This window comes from Pleurodeles waltl, chromosome 8 (genome assembly GCF_031143425.1).
Source record: "Pleurodeles waltl isolate 20211129_DDA chromosome 8, aPleWal1.hap1.20221129, whole genome shotgun sequence".
Classification (NCBI taxonomy): domain Eukaryota; kingdom Metazoa; phylum Chordata; class Amphibia; order Caudata; family Salamandridae; genus Pleurodeles; species Pleurodeles waltl.
Genome location: NC_090447.1, coordinates 1,431,553,083 through 1,431,572,329, shown reverse-complemented (window position 1 = coordinate 1,431,572,329; position 19,247 = coordinate 1,431,553,083). Strand labels below are relative to the sequence as shown.

Genomic DNA, 19,247 nt, shown 5'->3' with positions numbered 1-19,247 from the left:
TAGAGCAGGGACGTGAGGTCCCTGAACCGCTGCAGACTGGTTTATGCAAGGAGGGCACCAAATGTGCACTTCAAAGCAAAGCAGACCAGTGGCTTGGGGAGGCTACCCCTCCCAAGCCATGTAACACCTATTTCTAAAGGGAGAGGGTGTTGCCTCCGTCTCCCAGAGGAAATCCTTTGTTCTGCCTTCCTCGGCTTGAGCTGTTCAAGCAGCAGGAGGGCAGAAACCTGTCTGAGGGCGGCAGCAGCGTGGGCTACAGCATGGGCAAGCTGGTAGGCGCAATGCTGGGGGTTCTCTAAGGAGCCCCCAGAGTGCATGGAATCATACAGCCAATAGTGGCAACAGTATTGGGGTATGATTCTGACATGTTTGATTCGAAATATGTCCAGGTTCGGATTTACAATTATGTAGCTGGACATAAGTAGTAAAATAATGTGTAAAATGGCGTCCCCGCACTCACGAAGTACAGGAAAATGGAGCTGGAGTTCATGGGAGCACCTCTGCTCCTGCAGGGGCGACCTCACACACAAGTACCTGCACCCTGCCCTCTTGTCTAGGAGGGCCTACCATAGGAGTGAATTGTAGTGACCTGGTGTAGCGACCTGTAGTGAAAAGGGTGCTTTCACGCAGGCTGCAATGGCAGGCCTGCAGATACACTTTGCATGGGCTTTCCATGGGTGGCATAATACATGCTGCAGCCCATGGAGGACTCCTGGTGCCCCAATGCCCTGGTACTATAGACTAGGGATTTATAAGGGGGCACCAGTATGCCAAATGTGGGGTGTTTGTGGTCCAAGCAACCACGTTTAAAGGGAGACAGAGTACTGTCACTGGGGCCCTGGTTAGCAGGATCCCAGTGCACAGAGTCCCCAAACATACGGAAACAGGCAAAAAGTGGGGGTAGCCATGCCAAAAAGAGGGTACTTTCTTACAGAGGGTACCCCTGCATGCGCTGGGTATGCTTACAGACCCCAGGCTCCATTTCCTCGACTCTGCAGCTGCTGGGAAGCCATCTTAAGGTATGTAGTGGACTCTGGTCAACATGTATGGTCCAACTACATAATAGCTTCTCCTAACCTAAGCAAGTTTGGGATCGAACATGTTGGAATCATGCAAGTACACCGATTCCAGTGCTAGATGTGTGATACCATGTACTCCGGGGGTTCCTTAGAGGATTCCCCATTTCTGCCTGTGCAGCTTTATGGGGGTCTAGCTGCCAGCTCACACTGCTGCTGACCCCAGACACTGTTCTGCCCAACTGCTGTTGAGCCTAGCTCAGGCCAGAGAGGCAAAACAAAGGATTTCCTGCAGGGGAGAGGTGTGACCACCTCCCCCTGTGTATTAGGTGTCTAAGGGCTGGGTCAGGGGTGGCCTCTGAGTGCCAGCAGACTGCTTTGAAGGGCATGTTTGGTGCTGCCCTTGCATAATCCGGTATGCACCAGTTCAGGAACTCCCAGTTCCCGCTCTGGCACAAAACTGCACTTAGGACAGGGGAGTGACCACACCCATCCAGGTTCTCCCCTAGGGAGGTGCACAGAGCTCTGCCAGGTGGGCACTTGATTCTGCCATCTTGGAAACAAGATGTGCAGATGCCCCTGGAAGCACTTGACTGGTTAGGCCAGCTAGAGAACGTTCCTGACCCCCTCTGATAGGTGGGTCACTTGAAAGAGTCACCAACCCTTTTTTAGGGTTACCTATGGGCTCTCCCATGGTTGGGTTCTCAGATTCGTTGAGAAAGACTTTCCAAGGAACTCTGCAATACATCTTCTCCTGGCCTCTGGAACCCCTACTAGTCTGCTTTGGAACTGAAACACGTCTGCTTCTGGTGGGTAGGCTCCCATTTCAACATTGTTTCTCCGGATCCTGCAAGAATTCTGCAACATCCAAGTATGTGCACCCTCCAGGGTTACAAGGACTCTGTTTGCACCTGGAAACACAAAGGAATCTCCCATTGAGTGAAGGGGCCTCTCCCCTGCATCCACAGGCACCTCAAGACAATTTTGACCGGCTGATGGGGTCTGCTGTCCACGAACATCGAAAGGCTCTGCTTCACTGCTGGTGAGTCTGTGGCTTTCTCGGGGCCCTGCTTGTCTTCTAACCAACTTGGGAGACTGTGGGCCACTGCTCCTGCCACTACACTGGAACCCCTTTGCACCAAAACTGTTCCACTTGCCAAGGCTCGTTGACTCTTTCTCCAGGGGTTCTTCATGCACCAAGAAGCCCCGTCCCCCAGCATTCTGAAACTCGAAGATCAGCCTCTGCCCTGAACTCCTGTGACATGGGACTTCTGTTTTGTTGTGCTGCTGAGGCCTCCATGTGATTCCCTGTGTTCATCACCTGTAGGCCTGTTGTGGGGGAATCCAGCGACTTTTGCTGGCCTTCCTGTGTGCTGAGGGCCAGCTCTCCTGGACCTTACTGGTCCCCAAAACACTGCAAATCCATCTTCAGTGCCTGCTTGCATTTGCCAGTGCTTGTTGGTGACCTGGCTGGTCACTGACCCTTCTGCATTCCGGGGGCCGTCGAGGGACTGCTCGTAGGTGACTCCTAGGAACTTCTGCATATGGACTTCTTCCTCCTCCCTCTTGCTGGAACGTTAACTCTAGGAGGGTGGGCATTGCCACCTGCACAACCTGGGCACCTCCCAGGGTGCTGGACTCAGTCCCCTTCCTTTTCAGATCCACCACGTGTGAAATCGATCCCTGGGTTTCCCAACCTGGTCCACGGGTCGTGACAGCAGCTGGACAATCTGAGGCTTCCACTGACTTCAGAGAGAGTCTCTTTCCCCCTCTGCATCCGGGTCCCCTGTCTTCTGGGTATCCTCAGGTGGGGGGCACTCTCCAACCTTCCTTTTTGTCTGTTGGTTTCCTCTTGGTCCACTGGTAAGGGTCCTGAATCGCACCAATTCCAACCACTACTCCCTATGCTAGTCTGTAAGATGCCTGGGTGGGTATCTACCTTGCATCTGGTTGCTGGGTTCACTTTACCGTATTTACCTCTGATGTTTTCATCTGTCCCCAGCCCCTAATTAACTACCACACTTGCCTTGGCTGGGTTCAGTATTTCACATTCCACTTACTTAGTACATGGTTGGGTCCCCCCTTAGGGCCCTGTACATTTTATGCTAATTCTGTTGGTTATTTTGTGTGCATATGTTGTGTGTAGATACCTCCAAAGGGAGATATACCAATGTGGTGTAACAAAGAATCTTTTATTTTTGCAATGCTTGTGTGGTTCTTTCTTGTGTGTGATTTACTGCCGGACTACTGTGGTATTACAAGTGCTTTACATTACTCCTGGGTAAGCTTTAGCTGCTCACCTCAGCTACTCCTAGAGAGCGTTTGCCCTCTAGACACCTATTCACTATCACTAAGGGTTGCCTGGACTCAGTATAGGGTACCACACCATAGGTGTACACCATAAACTGAGACAGCCTCCTACACTTCTTGAGAAAAATCTCCAGATCTAGACTGATGCCTGGGGGAAATTCTAAGGTAAGGAATCTGCAACTAGATTTTGTCTCTTCCAGATATGGCGTTACCGAAGTTTAATAACTTTCCCAACAGTGCTAGTGATCCTAAATATTAACTGTTAAAGAATGTGACAGTATTGCACTACAGTGTGTTTCACATCCCTGTCAGATACTCATACTGCCTGGTGAAGCCCGCTGTAATGTATTTGAAAACTAGAAATTAGGATTGCACAATCCTAATAAGAGTATGTTTTTTTTCAAGCTTTTTGCTAATTGTTTTTTCCCTTAATTTGCAGACATCAAGACTGTACCAGTATTGCAGATCTCTTAGAAGTTGATGAACCCAATCCACAGGACGAAGAGGTATTTCAGAATAGCTCCTTTCAAACAACCCTGCAGGATGGTCAGGAGAGATTATATTACAGCTGTGAATGAGAGTTGTAAATTCAGCTCAAGTTGGGTAGTAGTTTGTAGGCCAAGTGAGAGGATTCAGGAAAAGAAAAACAGCAGCCATGTTTTAAAAAGTTGTTTTTATAATTGATACTTTCTCACACATATTCCTTATTTAAATTCTTTCTTTGGTGCCAGTCTGGTCTGGAAACTTTTTGCAGCAACGTTGAGTCTGGTCAGTCAAGAGTGCAATTGTGCATATATAGCAATCTCTGAAGTTACATTCCAGTGAGGCCAGTTCCTTTCTTTTGCTCTCCTCCAGTGACGTGGGATACATAGCAGACATGTTTTCTTTTTTTAAATATATTTTTGTTAAAGTGAGCATGTGACCTACACAGCCTTTGACCATTAAGCCCTGTGACTTCTGTGGAAAGCAGACGTCCACAACAGACCTGCACGGACCATCTTCTGTGGCTTGTCACAATCAGCAGCAGTACTTGAAATTCAGAAAGTCTACCTTCTTTTTGTGAGGTGGATGCACTGCTCTTGTACCTCCACTAACCCAAAGCCACTTTTGGAGTTGTATTGGCCCCTTGTGTATTCATAACTGTTATGGTGGAGGTGGCCCCAACTGCACTGTGTTCGTATGTATCCTAATTAAGTTATTTAGCTTCCGAAGTCCTCACCACCACCACTATTTCCGTGCTGGCAAAGCTCAACCAAAAATCTTACAGAAATCCTCTTATGGTTTTGTGCACCTCTAATGTACTAGCTGAGCAATGTGTCTGGTGTAGCCAGACAATGTCATCAGTGTGCTATGCTTAGCTCCTGACATGTTGCCAACCACTCAAAGCCTCAACAACAGTGTCCAACCTCTTAGTTGATCTCACTGCAGTTTGATATCCAAAAGGCTTGATGTTATTCTCCCACAAAATTTTAAAAGTCCAGTGGAATCCTTACTTGGTATGGTTATGTATTTGTACTACACCCTTTCTCCCGCTTCTCACTCACTTTTAGTTCTTATTTGAAAGTGCCTGTGTGCTGTTTAGTTTGCCTGTTCCCGGGAAATCTGAGATTTCACCTGCTTGGCCATGCTGTCTGGGTTTCACCCTTGCGCACTTTATTCCCTCTAAGAATTGGGCTCCTTAGGATCATCTGGACTCTTTCCTGGAATCCCAAAACTTTACATTGGGAGACAGGTCAAATAATTCAGTGTCAGTTCATGAAACCCTTAGTGCTCAGCTTTGCCAGCCTGCACTTACATTTTTGGTAATAGCCAGCAAAATGTGTGTGACTACGGCAAGAAACTGAGGTACAATGTCTTGCAAACTAACCAAACAAACCCTAAACTTGCTGTACTCTACAATTTATATCATACCTCAGTAAAGGAACTGGTTATCATTGACACTGACACTGTTGTCTTTCAACTTACCAGTAAAAGAACTGTTTCCATCACCAAATCAGTGAAGAGTCTGGTTCATAAGTCTAGTGAATTAACAAGCCAACCAACGTTCTCTTCCAGGGGATCCTCATCAATAGTCCTAAGCATTGAATATTCCCTCCCACGTGTGGGGACCCCAGAAAAAGAAAAAAAAAACACACACACACACACACTATTAAAAGGGTAAAAAAAAAAAGAAAAGTCACATTTTTCATTAAGTTTTCCTTTCATAAATATCAAAATGAGCTCCAGTATTTCTGCAAATCAGAAAAAAGGGAGACATAGGGAGCAAAACTATGTTTTATTGAAGAGAAAACGAATGAAAAACAGACATTTTTAACCAATAGGCTGCATTCAGATTAACATGATGAATCAAATAAATGGCACTGTGCCTTAAGGCCTCAAAGACCTCCAGTATCCCACCACGCCTCAGAGGTTAGAGAAAGGTGACAGTTAGGTCAGTTCTGTTTTTCGGCTCCTTCAGAAAGGATCCCAGAGCATTAGCTTTTGAGCTTTTTTGATTGAAAAGGAAATGATCTCCAACAATTCAAAAGATTTTGACTTAATTCGACGTTTTTAAGTACCCTTTTAATTAAAAACTTTTTTCTGACTAAAATCTTTTATTTTTTATTTATTTTTTAAAGTCACAAATGCCATCTCTTTTCAATAAATGCCCCTCCTGTGGGAGAAAGATGGCAAATTCTGATTCACACGCTATCTGCATTGCCTGTTTACCAGCTTCTCATAATCCTAAAACATGTTACCACTGTAAAAACCTTTCAAAAAGGACTCTCAGAGACAGAGAAAAGAACAGACTTTATGCAGAGAGGAAAGTTAAGACCTTCAAGTGGTATTGGGGGGGTCAAAAACCTTCTTTACAGAGACCTCCTCTCTGAGAAATGGAGGAAGGTCATGAGAAAAATGACGTTCCTCACTGCAGTCAACAGGTAGGACTAAAGAAATACCTATCTGTTCGAGTGCCAGTCCAACTAGCGTCTGAGAAGTCATCATAGAGGCATAGTTAGTCAACATCGAGGCAAGCTAGATTGTCATTGGCATGTTTTCCGTCGACTAATCCGACACCAATTTCAACAGCACAAGATTCGACATCAAGTCCTAGCCCCCATTACACTATGTCAACACCACCTACAGAAGGTCCAATATCGACATAGAGAGACACTCTGCGACAAGCACTATCGACGTCAGGTCAGCTACGACATCAGTGGGACAGACCCAGATCAACGTCGCATCCAAGGTTTTCAATGTTGTGAAGTAGATCTCTTTCCTCAGCGATCATATCCATTCAGGAAGAGACAGTGCCAGGATCAGATAAGTCCCCAATACGATTTCCACTTCTCCCTCAACATCTGACTCCAGGCTCAGACTATTCACAAACCTATTCACCAAGCAGACATACACCTACGCTTGCGCGTGCGCCATCCCCTGTCCTTAGGACGCCACACAGATCTAGGAGTCCCTGCAGTCAGAGAACACCAAGTAAAGAACCACAATCTCAGATCACCATCTAGATCAACGCATGCAAGATCTCATTCCAGATCACGTCACTATTTACCGTCCCAGGACTCAACGAAGGCATAGATAACCTTCTTGGTCTTCAACTGCTCGTTCCTCCATAAGAGACTATTCACTAACACTGTCTGACTCCCCTCCAGCTATAGTCTCCCCTGTGGAAAACCTGGTTGCGTTCAATAATATGTTGCTCAGAGGACCGACAAAGTTAAACATAGACATTGCAACGCTGTAGGAAGTTGGCCCTGTATATACTATCTCAAAGTGAGAGATAGTGTGCACAGAGTCCAGGGGTTCCCCTTAGAGGTTGATAGTGGCAAAATTAGATAACAATAATGCTCTATTTTGTGGTAGTGTGGTCGAGCAGTAGGCTTATCAGAGGGTAGTGTTAAGCATTTTTTGTACACACACAGGCAATAAATGAGAAAACACACTCAAAGACTTAACTCCAGGCCAGTTGGCTTTTATATAGAAAAATATATTTTCTTAATTTATTTTAGAACCACAAGATTCAAGATTTTAGGTAGGTACATAAATTGTAAGGTACTTCACACGGGTAAGTATAGAACTTTGATTTAAAACAGTAGAACACACAGTTTTGGTAAAAATGGCAATATGCTATTTTAAAAGTGGACACTGCAAAAATCAACAGTTCCTGGGGGAGGTAAGTATTGGTTAGTTTTCAGGTAAGTAAAGCACTTACAAGTTCAGTCTCCTGGGCATAGGCAGCCCACCGTTGGGGGTTCAAGGCAACCCCAAAGCCACCACACCAGGGCTGGTCAGGTGCAGAGGTCAAAGGAGGGCCCGAAACACATAGGCGCCTATGGAGAAAAGGGGTGCTCCGGTTCCAGTCTGCTAGCAGGTAAGTACTGCGTCCTCAGGGAGAAGACATGGGGGGGGGGTGGTTTGTAGAGCACTTGGGGACACACACTAAAGTTAGGGGTGTGTTTAGGTCTGTGGGCAGTAGCCAATGGCTGCTGTCCTTGAGGGTGGCTACACCCTCCTTGTGCCTCCTCCCTGAGGGGAGGGGGGCACATCCCTATTCCTGTTGGGGAAAACCTCCAAAACCAGGAGGGAGGATTTCTTAAGGCAGGGGTCACCTCAGCTCAGGGCACCTTAGGGGCTGTCTTGACTGGTGGGTGACTCCTCCTTGTTTTTCTCATTATCTCCTCCAGCCTTGTTGCCAAAAGTGGGGGGTGTGTCCGGAGGGGCGGGCTTCTCCACTAGCTGGGATGCCCTGAGGTGCTGTAACAACAGGCATGAGCATTTGAGGCTCACCACCAGGTGTTAAACTTCCTGCAGAGGGAGGTGAGAAGCACCTCCGCCCAGTGCAGGCTTTGTTCCTGGCCACAGAGTGACAAAGGCACTCACCCCATGTGGCCAAAAACTCGTCTGGTTGTGGTAGGCTGGCAGGAACTGGTCAACCTAACACTAGGAGTCGGACTGGCATACAGGGGTCATTTCTAAGATGCTCTCTCTGTGCATTTGTCAATAAATCCCACACTGACATCAGTGTGGCTTTATTGTGCTGAGAAGTTTGATACCAAACTTCCCAGATTTCCGTTTTGCCATTATGGAACTGTGGAGTTCGTAATTGACAGACTCCCAGACCATATTCTCTTTATGGCTACCCTGCACCTACAATGTCTAAGGTTTTGCTTATACACTGTAGGGGCATATTGCTCATGCAACTATGCCCTCACTTGTGGTATAGTATACCCTGCCTTAGGGTTGTAAGGCCTGCTAGAGTGGTGACTTACCTATGCCACCGGCACTAAGTGGGATGTGGGCATGCCACCCTGAGGGGAGTGCCATGTCGACTTAGTCATTTTCTCCCCACCAGCACACACAAGCTGTTGTCGTAGTTTGGACTCTTGCTCTGGGCAAGACTGCTGGTTTAAGGATGACCGTACTTTTGTTTGTAGGGGACTATGCCTATCCTACAACAAGTTGCAACTGTTGTCCCAACCTTACTGGCTCACTAGCTGACCTCACCAGAAACACAGTAGTAAAAGGTGATTTGTGGCAGCCTTTACGCATGGACTCGAGAATAAGACATCTCAGGGAGTGTCTTGGTTAAACGGAGATTACCCCTTTCTCACAGAGATATCATGTCTCATACAAACACAGGCATTAACAAAGATGCAGTAAAGTTTCAATAGTTTTTATTTAACACAACTGCAATTTACGATATGTTGCATGGGCTGCAATGATTAGGATAATGAACAGTGCAAGAAGCAGAATTGTGAAGACGAGAGTCATTATTACAAAGACCCCCACCATCTTGCATTGAATGTAAAAGACTTACGAGATGTAATATGCCCTAATACCCTAATGTGATAGGCCTAACCTCCTACCTAAAGGAGAGCTGGGTTTGTTAAACCTAATCTGCCAATGCCATGTCCATGAGAGGAGCCCCCAACTCTCGTTACCTTGGAATGAGGTCTCTATATCAGACTCCGCAGGGACACGAAGACTGGGCCAGCGTCAAGACGACGTGCAGCATCGATATCAGCGATGGTGGCGATGCCCTCTGGTCGGAATCCCTCTGATTATCTGTATAAAGTGCGATGTATTTATACAGATCTACCAGGACCCCTGACGTTGGTGTGTTCCCAAACAATGGATAACAGACATGCTTGGGACGGCAATTATTATAAACAATCCCTCGAAAGTATAGCGAGGGAAAGTCCCTAAGTGTGAACACCTACTGTTTGTTTGTCTTTATTGCTTGATCTTGACACCTTAGTGCGGTGGCACTGATAATGCAAAGCATAACAAGTGGCCTAGCTATAAACAAGGCAGCCATCTTAGATGAATTAAATAATTAAATGGGGTAAGACAGAGCAAGCTAAGTAGGTTAAAAGTCACTAGGTGACGGGGGCACAAGTCTGCAAGCCAGAGGCTAAGCTAACTCTTGTTATCCCATTAAAACAAACTAGGATTCACTACACTATGAGGCAGTGTGAATGTGCTGAGTGAGTTGGGTGGCATAATACATGCTGCAGCCCGTTAGAGACCTTCCCTGGCCACAGGGCCATTGGTACCAGGGGTACCATTTACAAGGGACTTATCTGTGTGCAATGGCTGTGCCAATTGTGGAAACAAAGGTACAGTTTAGGGAAAGAACACTGGTGCTGGGGCCTGGTTAGCAGGGTCCCAGCACTCTTTCAATCATAACTGGCATCGGCAAAATGTTAGGGGGTAACCATGCCAAGGAAGGCATTTCCTTACAAACACCTCTGTCCATGTTGTTGCTGATTTTTGAAACCTTCCATCAGAGCTCTTCCTCCAGACCACTACTCCCTCTAGTCCCCATCTTTCTTGAACCTGCCATGCAAACTAGTCTCACTCCAGCGTCTGTTCGAGCTGTTCCATCGAGGCTCCAGAAAAAATACAAGGCACCTGATCAAGACCCCTTATTCCTCCGATTGAATCCTCCCCCAGATTCGGTGATTGTGGCACCTGCAAAAAAGACCCATGCCACTGCCTCATCCTCTACATCACCACCGGATAAAGACAGTAAGCAATTTGACTCGATGGGGAAGAAAATGTGTTACACCTCTGCATCATACATGAAGGTCTCCAGTGCAACTGCATTACTTGGCAGGTACAATAGGTTGTTGTGGGACTCCCTCTACAGATTTACGCAAAAACAGCCAAAGGAAGAGCGACAAGGCTTTCAGGAAATCTAAGAAGAGGGCGGTCTAGTGGCAAACCAAATGAGAGCGGCAGCTGATGCCTTCGATCTCTCCGCTCATGGCTATTCTCATGGCATCACTACAAGGCGTTTTTCATGGCTAAGACTTACAGGGTTAAAGCCTCAAGCACAACAAAGAATATTAAACCTTCCCTTCACCGGATCGTCTCTTTTCGGCACACATACCAATGATGAAATGGCCAGAATGAAATCAGAGGCACACTCTCAAGGCAGTGGGGCTTGAGAACTGAAAATAATTCAGACATAGATACAGGCTTTATGACCGCCGACATGTTCAACAGAGGGTTCAAACCCCTCAGTGGGTACCGCAACAACATTGCCAGCCGCATCACTATCCTCGACGTCCAGGAAGAGAAAGGAGTGCTTCCTGACTGTCCACATCCTCGTCCGAAGGACAGTCAAAGCAATGAATCATGGCTTCCCTCTTCTCTACCTACCGCTCCGGCGGGAGGAAGCATCACCAAGTACTGGCACACTATAACAGACAACAAATGGGTTTTGAACATTGTTCAAAATGGTTACACACTCAGGTTCAAATCTCCTCCACCGGAATTACCACCAAAAGCAACCTTCCACATTGGCAAGTCTTATTTCGAAAGGGAGTAGACATGTTGCTTCAAAAAAAGGCAATAGAAGAAGTTCCACGCTCGCAATGGGGTACAGGAGTTTGTTCATGTTATTTCCCCGTCCAGAAAAAAGGCCTGACTCAAGAATACAGACCGATCCTAGACCTGCGCTTCCTGAACATGTTTATCCGAAAAGAAAAATTCATAATGCTTGCTCTAGATCAAATTTACCCCCAACTCCACCAGGGGGGGGACTGGATGTGCTCCATAGATCTTCAGGATTAATACTTCCATATTCCAATTGCAAGAAAACATCAGAAGTTTCTGCACTTCAGGGTAGCATCCAAGCACTACCAGTACAAAGTTTTAACCTTCAGCCTAAAATCAGCTCCTCAAACATTTTCGAAATAAATGGCAGTAGTTGCTGCACAGCTGAGAAGGAAGCGAATGTTAGTCTAGCCATACCTAGAGGACTGGTTGATCAATAGTGCCTTCCCAGTACTTGCACAACAATATTATCAGATTTGCCTCCAAACTGCAAACTCTGGGTCTACAGATCAACATCAAAATATCTACACATATACCAGCTCAAAGTATTCATTATCTAGGAGCAACACTGGATACAAACCGCGCAAAAGTGTATCCTTCAGAGGAAAGGTTATACTCAATCATCATGAAATGTTGTACTCTCCTGTGCACTCCTCGCCCATCAGCCAGACAAGTGGCATCGCTACTGGGATCAGTGGCCTCCTGCATCTTCATTGTCCACAATGCCAGGCTGCACATGAGACGTACAGCAAGTTCTGTAAGATCAGTGGTCTCCATATTCCTGCCAATGGGACGACAAGATACTTCTCACAAGGGAAGTCTAACGCTAACTACAATGGTGGATGCGGAAATGGCATTTACGTATAGGAGTTCCTTTTCACCAGGAGCTTCTGATACAAACTTTGATCACAGACGCTTCGCTTGAGGGTTGGGTGGCTCACATGGGTTCCTTGCAAGATCAGGGCCTGTGGTCGGACAAGGAACAACATATCACATAAACATGCTGGAACTCAGAGCAGTCCATCTAGCACTAGAATCCCTCTATCCCATCCATACATACGAACTCTATGCTTTTTCAAATGGACAACACCACCACAGTGTATTACCTGAACATGCAAGGGGGGACCTGCTCACGACCCTGTAGGAAGCTGGCCTGGTGTGTCATGAGCACCTATGGTGTTATCACCTTATTGTTATTACCAGGTATCCCCTATTAGTGAGGTGTAGACAGAAGTCTAGGAAGCCAGGGCTTTCTAGTGGTAGCTGTGGATGAGCAGCCAAGACTTATCTAGGAGACATGCAAAGCCTTTGCAATACCACCATAGCCACACAGCACTCTCACACGTGAAAAAACTGTTACAAACATGAAGGTACTTGATTATGGTAAAACAAATACTAGATCACTGAATAGGCAATCCCCCAACTGGAGGTAAGTAAGCACACTATTATATACACATTAACAATCAGTAAATAGCATAGAAAGCAATAAGCATTGGTAAAAGCAATAGTAAATTGTGAAGGCTTTAGGGGAGGGCCAAACCATATACTATACAAGTGGAATGTGAAAGGCAATCGTCCACCCAAGAAAGTGGAGTCAGTAGAAGGGAGCTAGAGGAACTAGGAACCTCAAGAGGTGAGTACCATAGTGACCCCCAGCAGCCAGGAGATCAGAGGTAAGTACCTGGTTTTCCCCAAAACAGTCAGAAGGACTTTGAGAAAGGATTATGCAAGACCCAACCAAGAAGAGGACCTGCAAAGGGAGAGCACCAAGTCCAGTTCGTGATGGAGGTTCTGGTTGTGGCAGGAGCCACTACCCACCCTTCTCTGGATTCAGGAGGGCGACGGTGGATGAAGAAGGCCAGCAGTGCAGCACTGGAAATGAAGAGAAGTCCCAAAAGTGATTTGAGTGACATTACACGTCAGTGGTCGAGATGCATTGGTCTGTGGTGCTGGAAAACCACCAAAAAGCCTTGGCAAAGAGACAGAGAAGGTTTGCAAGGCTGAAGAGGACCAACAAGGTCCAGGGGGCTTGACCCAAGGAGGGGAGTCCAGTGTGACCCTCAGCAGCTGGGAAGAGTCACAAGAAAAGGAAGCAGCCCCACAGGCAACCCACTGGCAACAGGCACAGGGGTCGCAGTGAAGCCCACTCAGCACACCTGAAGAGGAGTCCCATGTTGCTGGAGCAGCAGGCAGGAGACTGCTTTGCATGAATGAGTGCTGGGTGCAGGGTCTACACTGAGCCTGAAGATCCCTTGGAGGAGGAACAAGCAAGCCCTGGTAGCTGCTAGAGTTGCGGTGCACAGAGGTACTGTTCTGCAAGGAGAGGCAAGGGGTTACCATCTCCCAAGTTGGACAGCTGGCAGAGAGGACCAAGGGGACCACTCCAGACCACCACCTGTGATGCAAGATCCACGCTGTTCCAGAGGAGAGAAGATCCATGCAGCTGGTTGTCATCGCAGGGACTGTAGGAAGCTGGCCTGGTGTGTGGTGGGTACCAAAGGTTCTTAGACCTTATACCAGGTATCCCCTCTTAATGACGTGTAGGCACTGTCTAAAAGCCAGGCTCTCTACAGGTAACTGTGGATGAGCAGCCAAGGCTTATCTAGGAGACATGCAAAGCTCATGCAATACCACTGTAGTCACACAGCACTTATACATAAAGGTACTTTATTTTAGTGACACAATACCAAAATTACTAAAAAGGCAATGCTCCCTTTAGAGGTAAGTAAACACACTAAATATGTACACTAGTAATCAGAAATAGGCATAGCAAAGGTTAGAAAACAGGGCAAATTGCAATAAACAACAGTGACCCTAGGGCAGAGGTCTCCAATCTAGGGGTCGCGACCCCCCAGGGGGGCCGTGGATTCCTGGAAAGGGGGTCGCGCATTCCCCCAGCCGATCCTCAAAATGCCTCAGCTGAACTTTAATTTGAGTCTCCTGTGCTGTGAAAGCCGCACAGACAGCTAAGGAGGCCTTCCCAGGGCGTCTGCTTCCCGAATGAAATGCAGTTGTGCTCTACGAGCTCATCTGCAAATGTAAAAGGTGCTTTGGAGCAGCTTTAAATGATCAAATCACTCAAAGCTTTATGAGGACAAATATTTATTTTTTTCGAAGGGTAATGCAAAGAGTAAACAGATGCGCTGTGAATTGTGTGCTTTTGATTGTAATTGTATTTCCTCAGAGCTTTCTTCACCTGGAGATGTTTAAGGGACACTTATTAAAAAAAGGTATTGCATATGCTCTGATATTACTTAAATATACATTTTGGAACCACAGTTTTATCTTACCACTTTTTGTAGTGGCCTATCTTATACTGTGTGTAATGCAAGTATAAAATAATTTCTTACATATTCAGAGTGCTTTCAGTCACAGACTGTGACCTCTTGGCACTAAAAATACACAAGTCACTGTTCTCAATTGCACTAACCAAGATTTAGTTCTGTCACTCTCTGGTTACACACAGACCTCTGCAGTGCATTAACTAATAGAGGTTTCATAATGCACTACAGTACATTTCCCAATGAGTAACAACTTTATTTTTGTATTTAAGCAGGCTGTTATTCTATATGTAACTACCTGACAGTGAAAGACATAAAAAAAAAAAGTAGAGAATATTTTGGGTTTATTTATGAGAGGCTTGCACTGCCGGAGCATCACTTTTTTGTTGACGCTCCAGCGGCACAAGCCTCTCAATCATACCTACGAGGTGACGCAAAGCCACCCTGAGTGGCTTTGAATGGCCTTGTAGATATGAAGAAAGGCATAGCAGTGCAAGCCGCTGCATTGCCTTACTTTGCCTCAAGGAGTCATTCCATGGGCGTTGTGGTGGCTGTACCCATGCAACACCCATGGATTTTGGCGCTGCCCCAGATTTACAAAATCATGTAAACTGGAGCAGTGCAAAAACCTTACACCTCCCCAGAGCAGGCATAATGAGGAGAAATGTTTTAATTTCCCCTTGTTTTTTTCTCTTTCCATGTGTGTTGCATTCTGCTGCACATATAGAAGAGGTACAATGCCTTTCTGGATTGTTTTTGTGCTGGAAGGTGCCCCTTCCTGCACAAATACAATCCAGCCTATGTTGGCACTAAGGCAACAATTGTGCGACAGCGCAGGGGGAAAGGACAGAAATGCACCGTATTTCATAAATACACTCCATTCCTGCCCTTTTGTATTGGCATGTGGCAATGTAGCAAGAAGACTTGCGGCACTGCCCCACGTCAATTCCTCATAAATGATGACCTTTGTTTTTAGCCACACCCTTGACCATGCCCCCACACTCACTGACCTTTGGTTTGCTAAACACTGTTTAATATTATTTCCTCACAGTAAAAATGATTTGCTGTGGGAAATGGGGTCGTTTATTATTGTTGTTGATGAGGAGTACCAGGTTCTAGAAATTTTTATCAGAAGGGGGTCCTTACACCTACATTTTTTTAAGAGGGGGTCCTGGCATCAGAACAAAAAGTTTGAAGAGCTCTGCCCTACGGGGAACCCAAACCATATACTAAAAAAAAAAATGGAATGCCAACACAGGACCACGACCTAGGTAAGTGGAATGTGTAGTGGGGAGCTGGGGATACTAGAAAACCACAGAGGTAAGTAGCACATCATCCCCCAGGGACCAGGAAAGCAGGAGTAAATCACTGGATTTCCCCCAAACCACCCAAAATGAGGAAAAAGAAGAAAAGAAGACACCCAGACAGGACTGCAAGAAACCAGTGGTGTATTCCTGGAGAAGAGGACCTGTGTAGAGAGGGGACCAAGTCCAAAAGTCAGAGTGAAGTCCTGGAGGAGTTGGAGCTACTACCCACCCAGCTGTACTTGCAGGTCTTGGTCGACGGTGATGAAGATCAGGTCAGCACTGAAGCCCTGGAGCTGGAGAAGAGTTCCTAAAGAATGAAGATGTCCCACGAGGGAATGAAGATTGCAGATGGGTGTTGGTGCAGGAGTTCTACCAACAAGCCTTAGTAAATGCAAACTTGCTGTTAGTGGAAAAGTGGTGCTGCCGGGGACCAGCAAGGCCCAGGAGGACTCACCCCAGGAGGGGGAGTTATAGGGAGCCCTCCGTGTCACAGAGAGTCCACAGGAGCTGAGGCAGCACCCACAGGAGTCTCAAAGGACGGGGACACAGAAGTTGCAGGAGTCCACATGGCACTATAGAAAAGGATCCGACACTGCAGGAGAACCACACAGAGGGCTGAACGTCGCAGGAAGGAGTGCTGGGGCCTGGAGCTACACGTCACCTGAAGATCCCTTGGAGGAGAAGTAAACAATCCTTGGCAGCTGCAAGAGACACGGTACATGAGGGTACTGTCCTGCTTGGGAAGGCAAGGGCTTACATCCACCAAAGTTGAACAGCTGGCAGGGAGGACCAAGAGGACTACTCCGGACCGCCACCTGTGATGCAGGATCAACACAGCTCAAGATGAGAGGAGAACCACACAGGCGGTCGTCGTTGCAGCAGGTGCCTGCAGATGCAGGGGAGTGACTCCTTTACTCCAAGGGAGATTCCTTCTTTTTGTTCAGGCTGAAGAGTTGCTGTCTTCTGAGGATGCACGGCTGGGGAAATGTTGCAGTGCTGGTAGGAGCCGTGGAAACAAAGTTGTAGAAGAGTCTTCTTCGCGAGTTGCAGCGTTGTCGGTTCCTGGAGGGTGCAGTCGCAGTTCCAGTGGCCATAAGTAGAAGTGGAGGTTGCAGAGGAATCCTGCTGGAATCTTGCAAGCCGAATCTGAGGGCCCACCCAAGAGATAGTCCCTAAATAGCCCTGAAAGGGGGATTGGTCACCTAGCCAGGTAAGCACCTATCAGAAGGGGCTCTCATGTCACCTGCCTGGCCTGGCCACTTGGATGCTCCCAGAGTTCCTTGCTAACCTTGGAAACAAGATGACAGAATCCATGGACCCTCTTGAGGAGCTCTGAGCACCACCCCTGGGGTGGTGATGGACAGGGGAGTGGTCACTTCCCTTTCCATTGTCCAGTTTCACGCCAGAGCAGGGACTGGGGGTTCCTGAACCGGTGTGGACTGGTTTATCCATGGAGAGCATTAAATGTGCCCTTCAAAGCATACCAGTGGCCCTGGGAGGCTACCCCTCCCAAGCCAGTCACACCTATTTCCTCAGGGAGAGGGTGTTACCTCTCTCTCTAAAAGGAAACCCTTTGTTCTGCCTTCCTGGGCTTGATCAGATCCAGCAGCAGGAGGGCAGAAACCTGTCTGAGGGGGGGCAGCAGCTTGGGCTTCCCAGAAAACCCAGTCAGACTGGTGCTAGCAATGCTAGGCTTCCTTTAAGGAGCCCCCAGAGTGCATGGAATCCTAATTCCAATACTTGCAACAGTATTGGGTATGATTCCGACATGTTTGATCCCAAACCTGCCCAGGTTTGGAGATACCATTATGTAGCTGGACATAGGTAATGACCTATGTCCAGTACACGGGTAAAATGGCGTCCTTGCACTCACAAAGTTCAGGGAAATGGATCTGGAGTTTGTGGAGGCACCTCTGCTAGTGCAGGGGTGCCCTCATACACAGGTACCTGCACCCTGCCCACTGGGCTGAGAGGTCCTACCATAGGGGTGACTTATAGTTACCTGGTGCAGTGACCTGTAGTGAAAATGAATGCATGCACTCGTTTCACACAGACTGCAATGGTAGACCTGCAGAACCCTTTGCAGAATAACTGCTGCAGCCCATAGGGGGCTTCAACCAAAATGCCCTGGTACCTAGGTTCCATATACTTGGGACATACATGGGGGGGTACCAGTATGCCAATTGTGGGGAGAAAAAGGTACAGTTATCAAGGTAAAAGGGAGAGAGCATAACCACTGGGGTCCTGGTTAGCAGGATCCCAGTGGACACAGTCAAACACACTGACAACAGGTTGAAAATGGGCACTTTCCTACAGTGTATCCTTCACTTCAAGGGAGATTCCTTCTTGCTTCTTGGTGTAGGCTGAAATCTTGCCTCTCTCAGACGATGGACAGCCGTGGGAATGATGCCGTTGCTGGAAGGAGCCGGAGAAACAATGTTGCAAAGCGAAGTCGTTGCTGGAGTGGCAGATTGTCCGTTCCTGGAGGGTCAAGTTTTGGTCTGAGTGGCCAGAAGATGAAGTAAACGGTGCACTAGAGTCCTGCTGGAATCTCGCATGTCGAATCTGAGGACCCACCCAAGAAGGAGACCCTAAATAGCCTTAAAACGGGGTTTTGTTACCTAGCAAGGTGACCACCCATCAGGAGGTGGTGTGACTTCACCTGCCTGACCTGGCCACTCAGAAGCTCCCTTGGTTTCAAGATGGCAGAATCAAGTGGCCACCTGGAGGAGCTCTGAGCACCACCCCTGGGGTGTTGATGGACAGGGGAGTGGTCACTCCCTTTTTCTTTGTCCTGTTTCACACCAGAGCAGGGACTGGGGAACTCTGGGCTGGTGCAAACCGGTTTATGCAAGGAGGGCACCAAATGTGCCCTTCAAAGCAAATCTGTGGCTTGGGGAGTCTACACCTCCCATGCCTTGTAACGGCTGTTTCCATGGGAGAGGGCGTTGCCTCCCTCTCCCATGAGAAATTGTTTGTTCTGCCTTTCCCTGCTTAAGCTGGTCAAGCAGAAGGAGGGCAGTCTGAGGGGTGGCAGCAGCGCAGGCTGCCTGGAAATCCTGGAAGACTGGTAGGAGCTATACTGGGGGTAAACTTCTATGGACCCCCCAGACTGCATGGAATCATACAACCAAAACTGGCAACAGTATTGGGGTATGATTCAGACATGTTTGATACCAAACATGCCCAGGGTCGGAGTTACCATTATGTAGCTTGACACAGGTCCAGTACATGGGTAAGATGGCTTCCCTGCACTTATGAAGTCCAGTGCAATGGAACTGGAGTTCGTAAGGGTACCTTTGCTCATGCCCTGGGTACCTAAGTGCCATATACTAGGGTCTTATAAGGGCGCATCAGTATGCCAATTGTGTGGTGTGCAAAGTCCTAGGCAACCAAATTGAGAGGGAGAGAGCATAATCACTGGGGTCCTCGTTATTTGAATCCTAGTGAAAACAGTTTAAGCATCCTGATAGCAGGCAAAAAGTGGGGGTAAC

The 19,247-nt window shown here is 47.4% G+C and overlaps 1 protein-coding gene across 1 annotated transcript in view; it reads left to right on the top strand.

Annotated features, from left to right (window-relative positions):
• Window positions 1–19,247, top strand: part of BRWD1 (bromodomain and WD repeat domain containing 1) — a 1,722,898-nt gene that overhangs the window by 1,430,848 nt on the left and 272,803 nt on the right. The window contains exon 33 of the mRNA XM_069202575.1: window positions 3,766–3,832. Coding sequence (XP_069058676.1) covers window positions 3,766–3,832 — 67 coding nt within the window. The remainder of the gene's footprint in view (window positions 1–3,765; window positions 3,833–19,247) is intronic.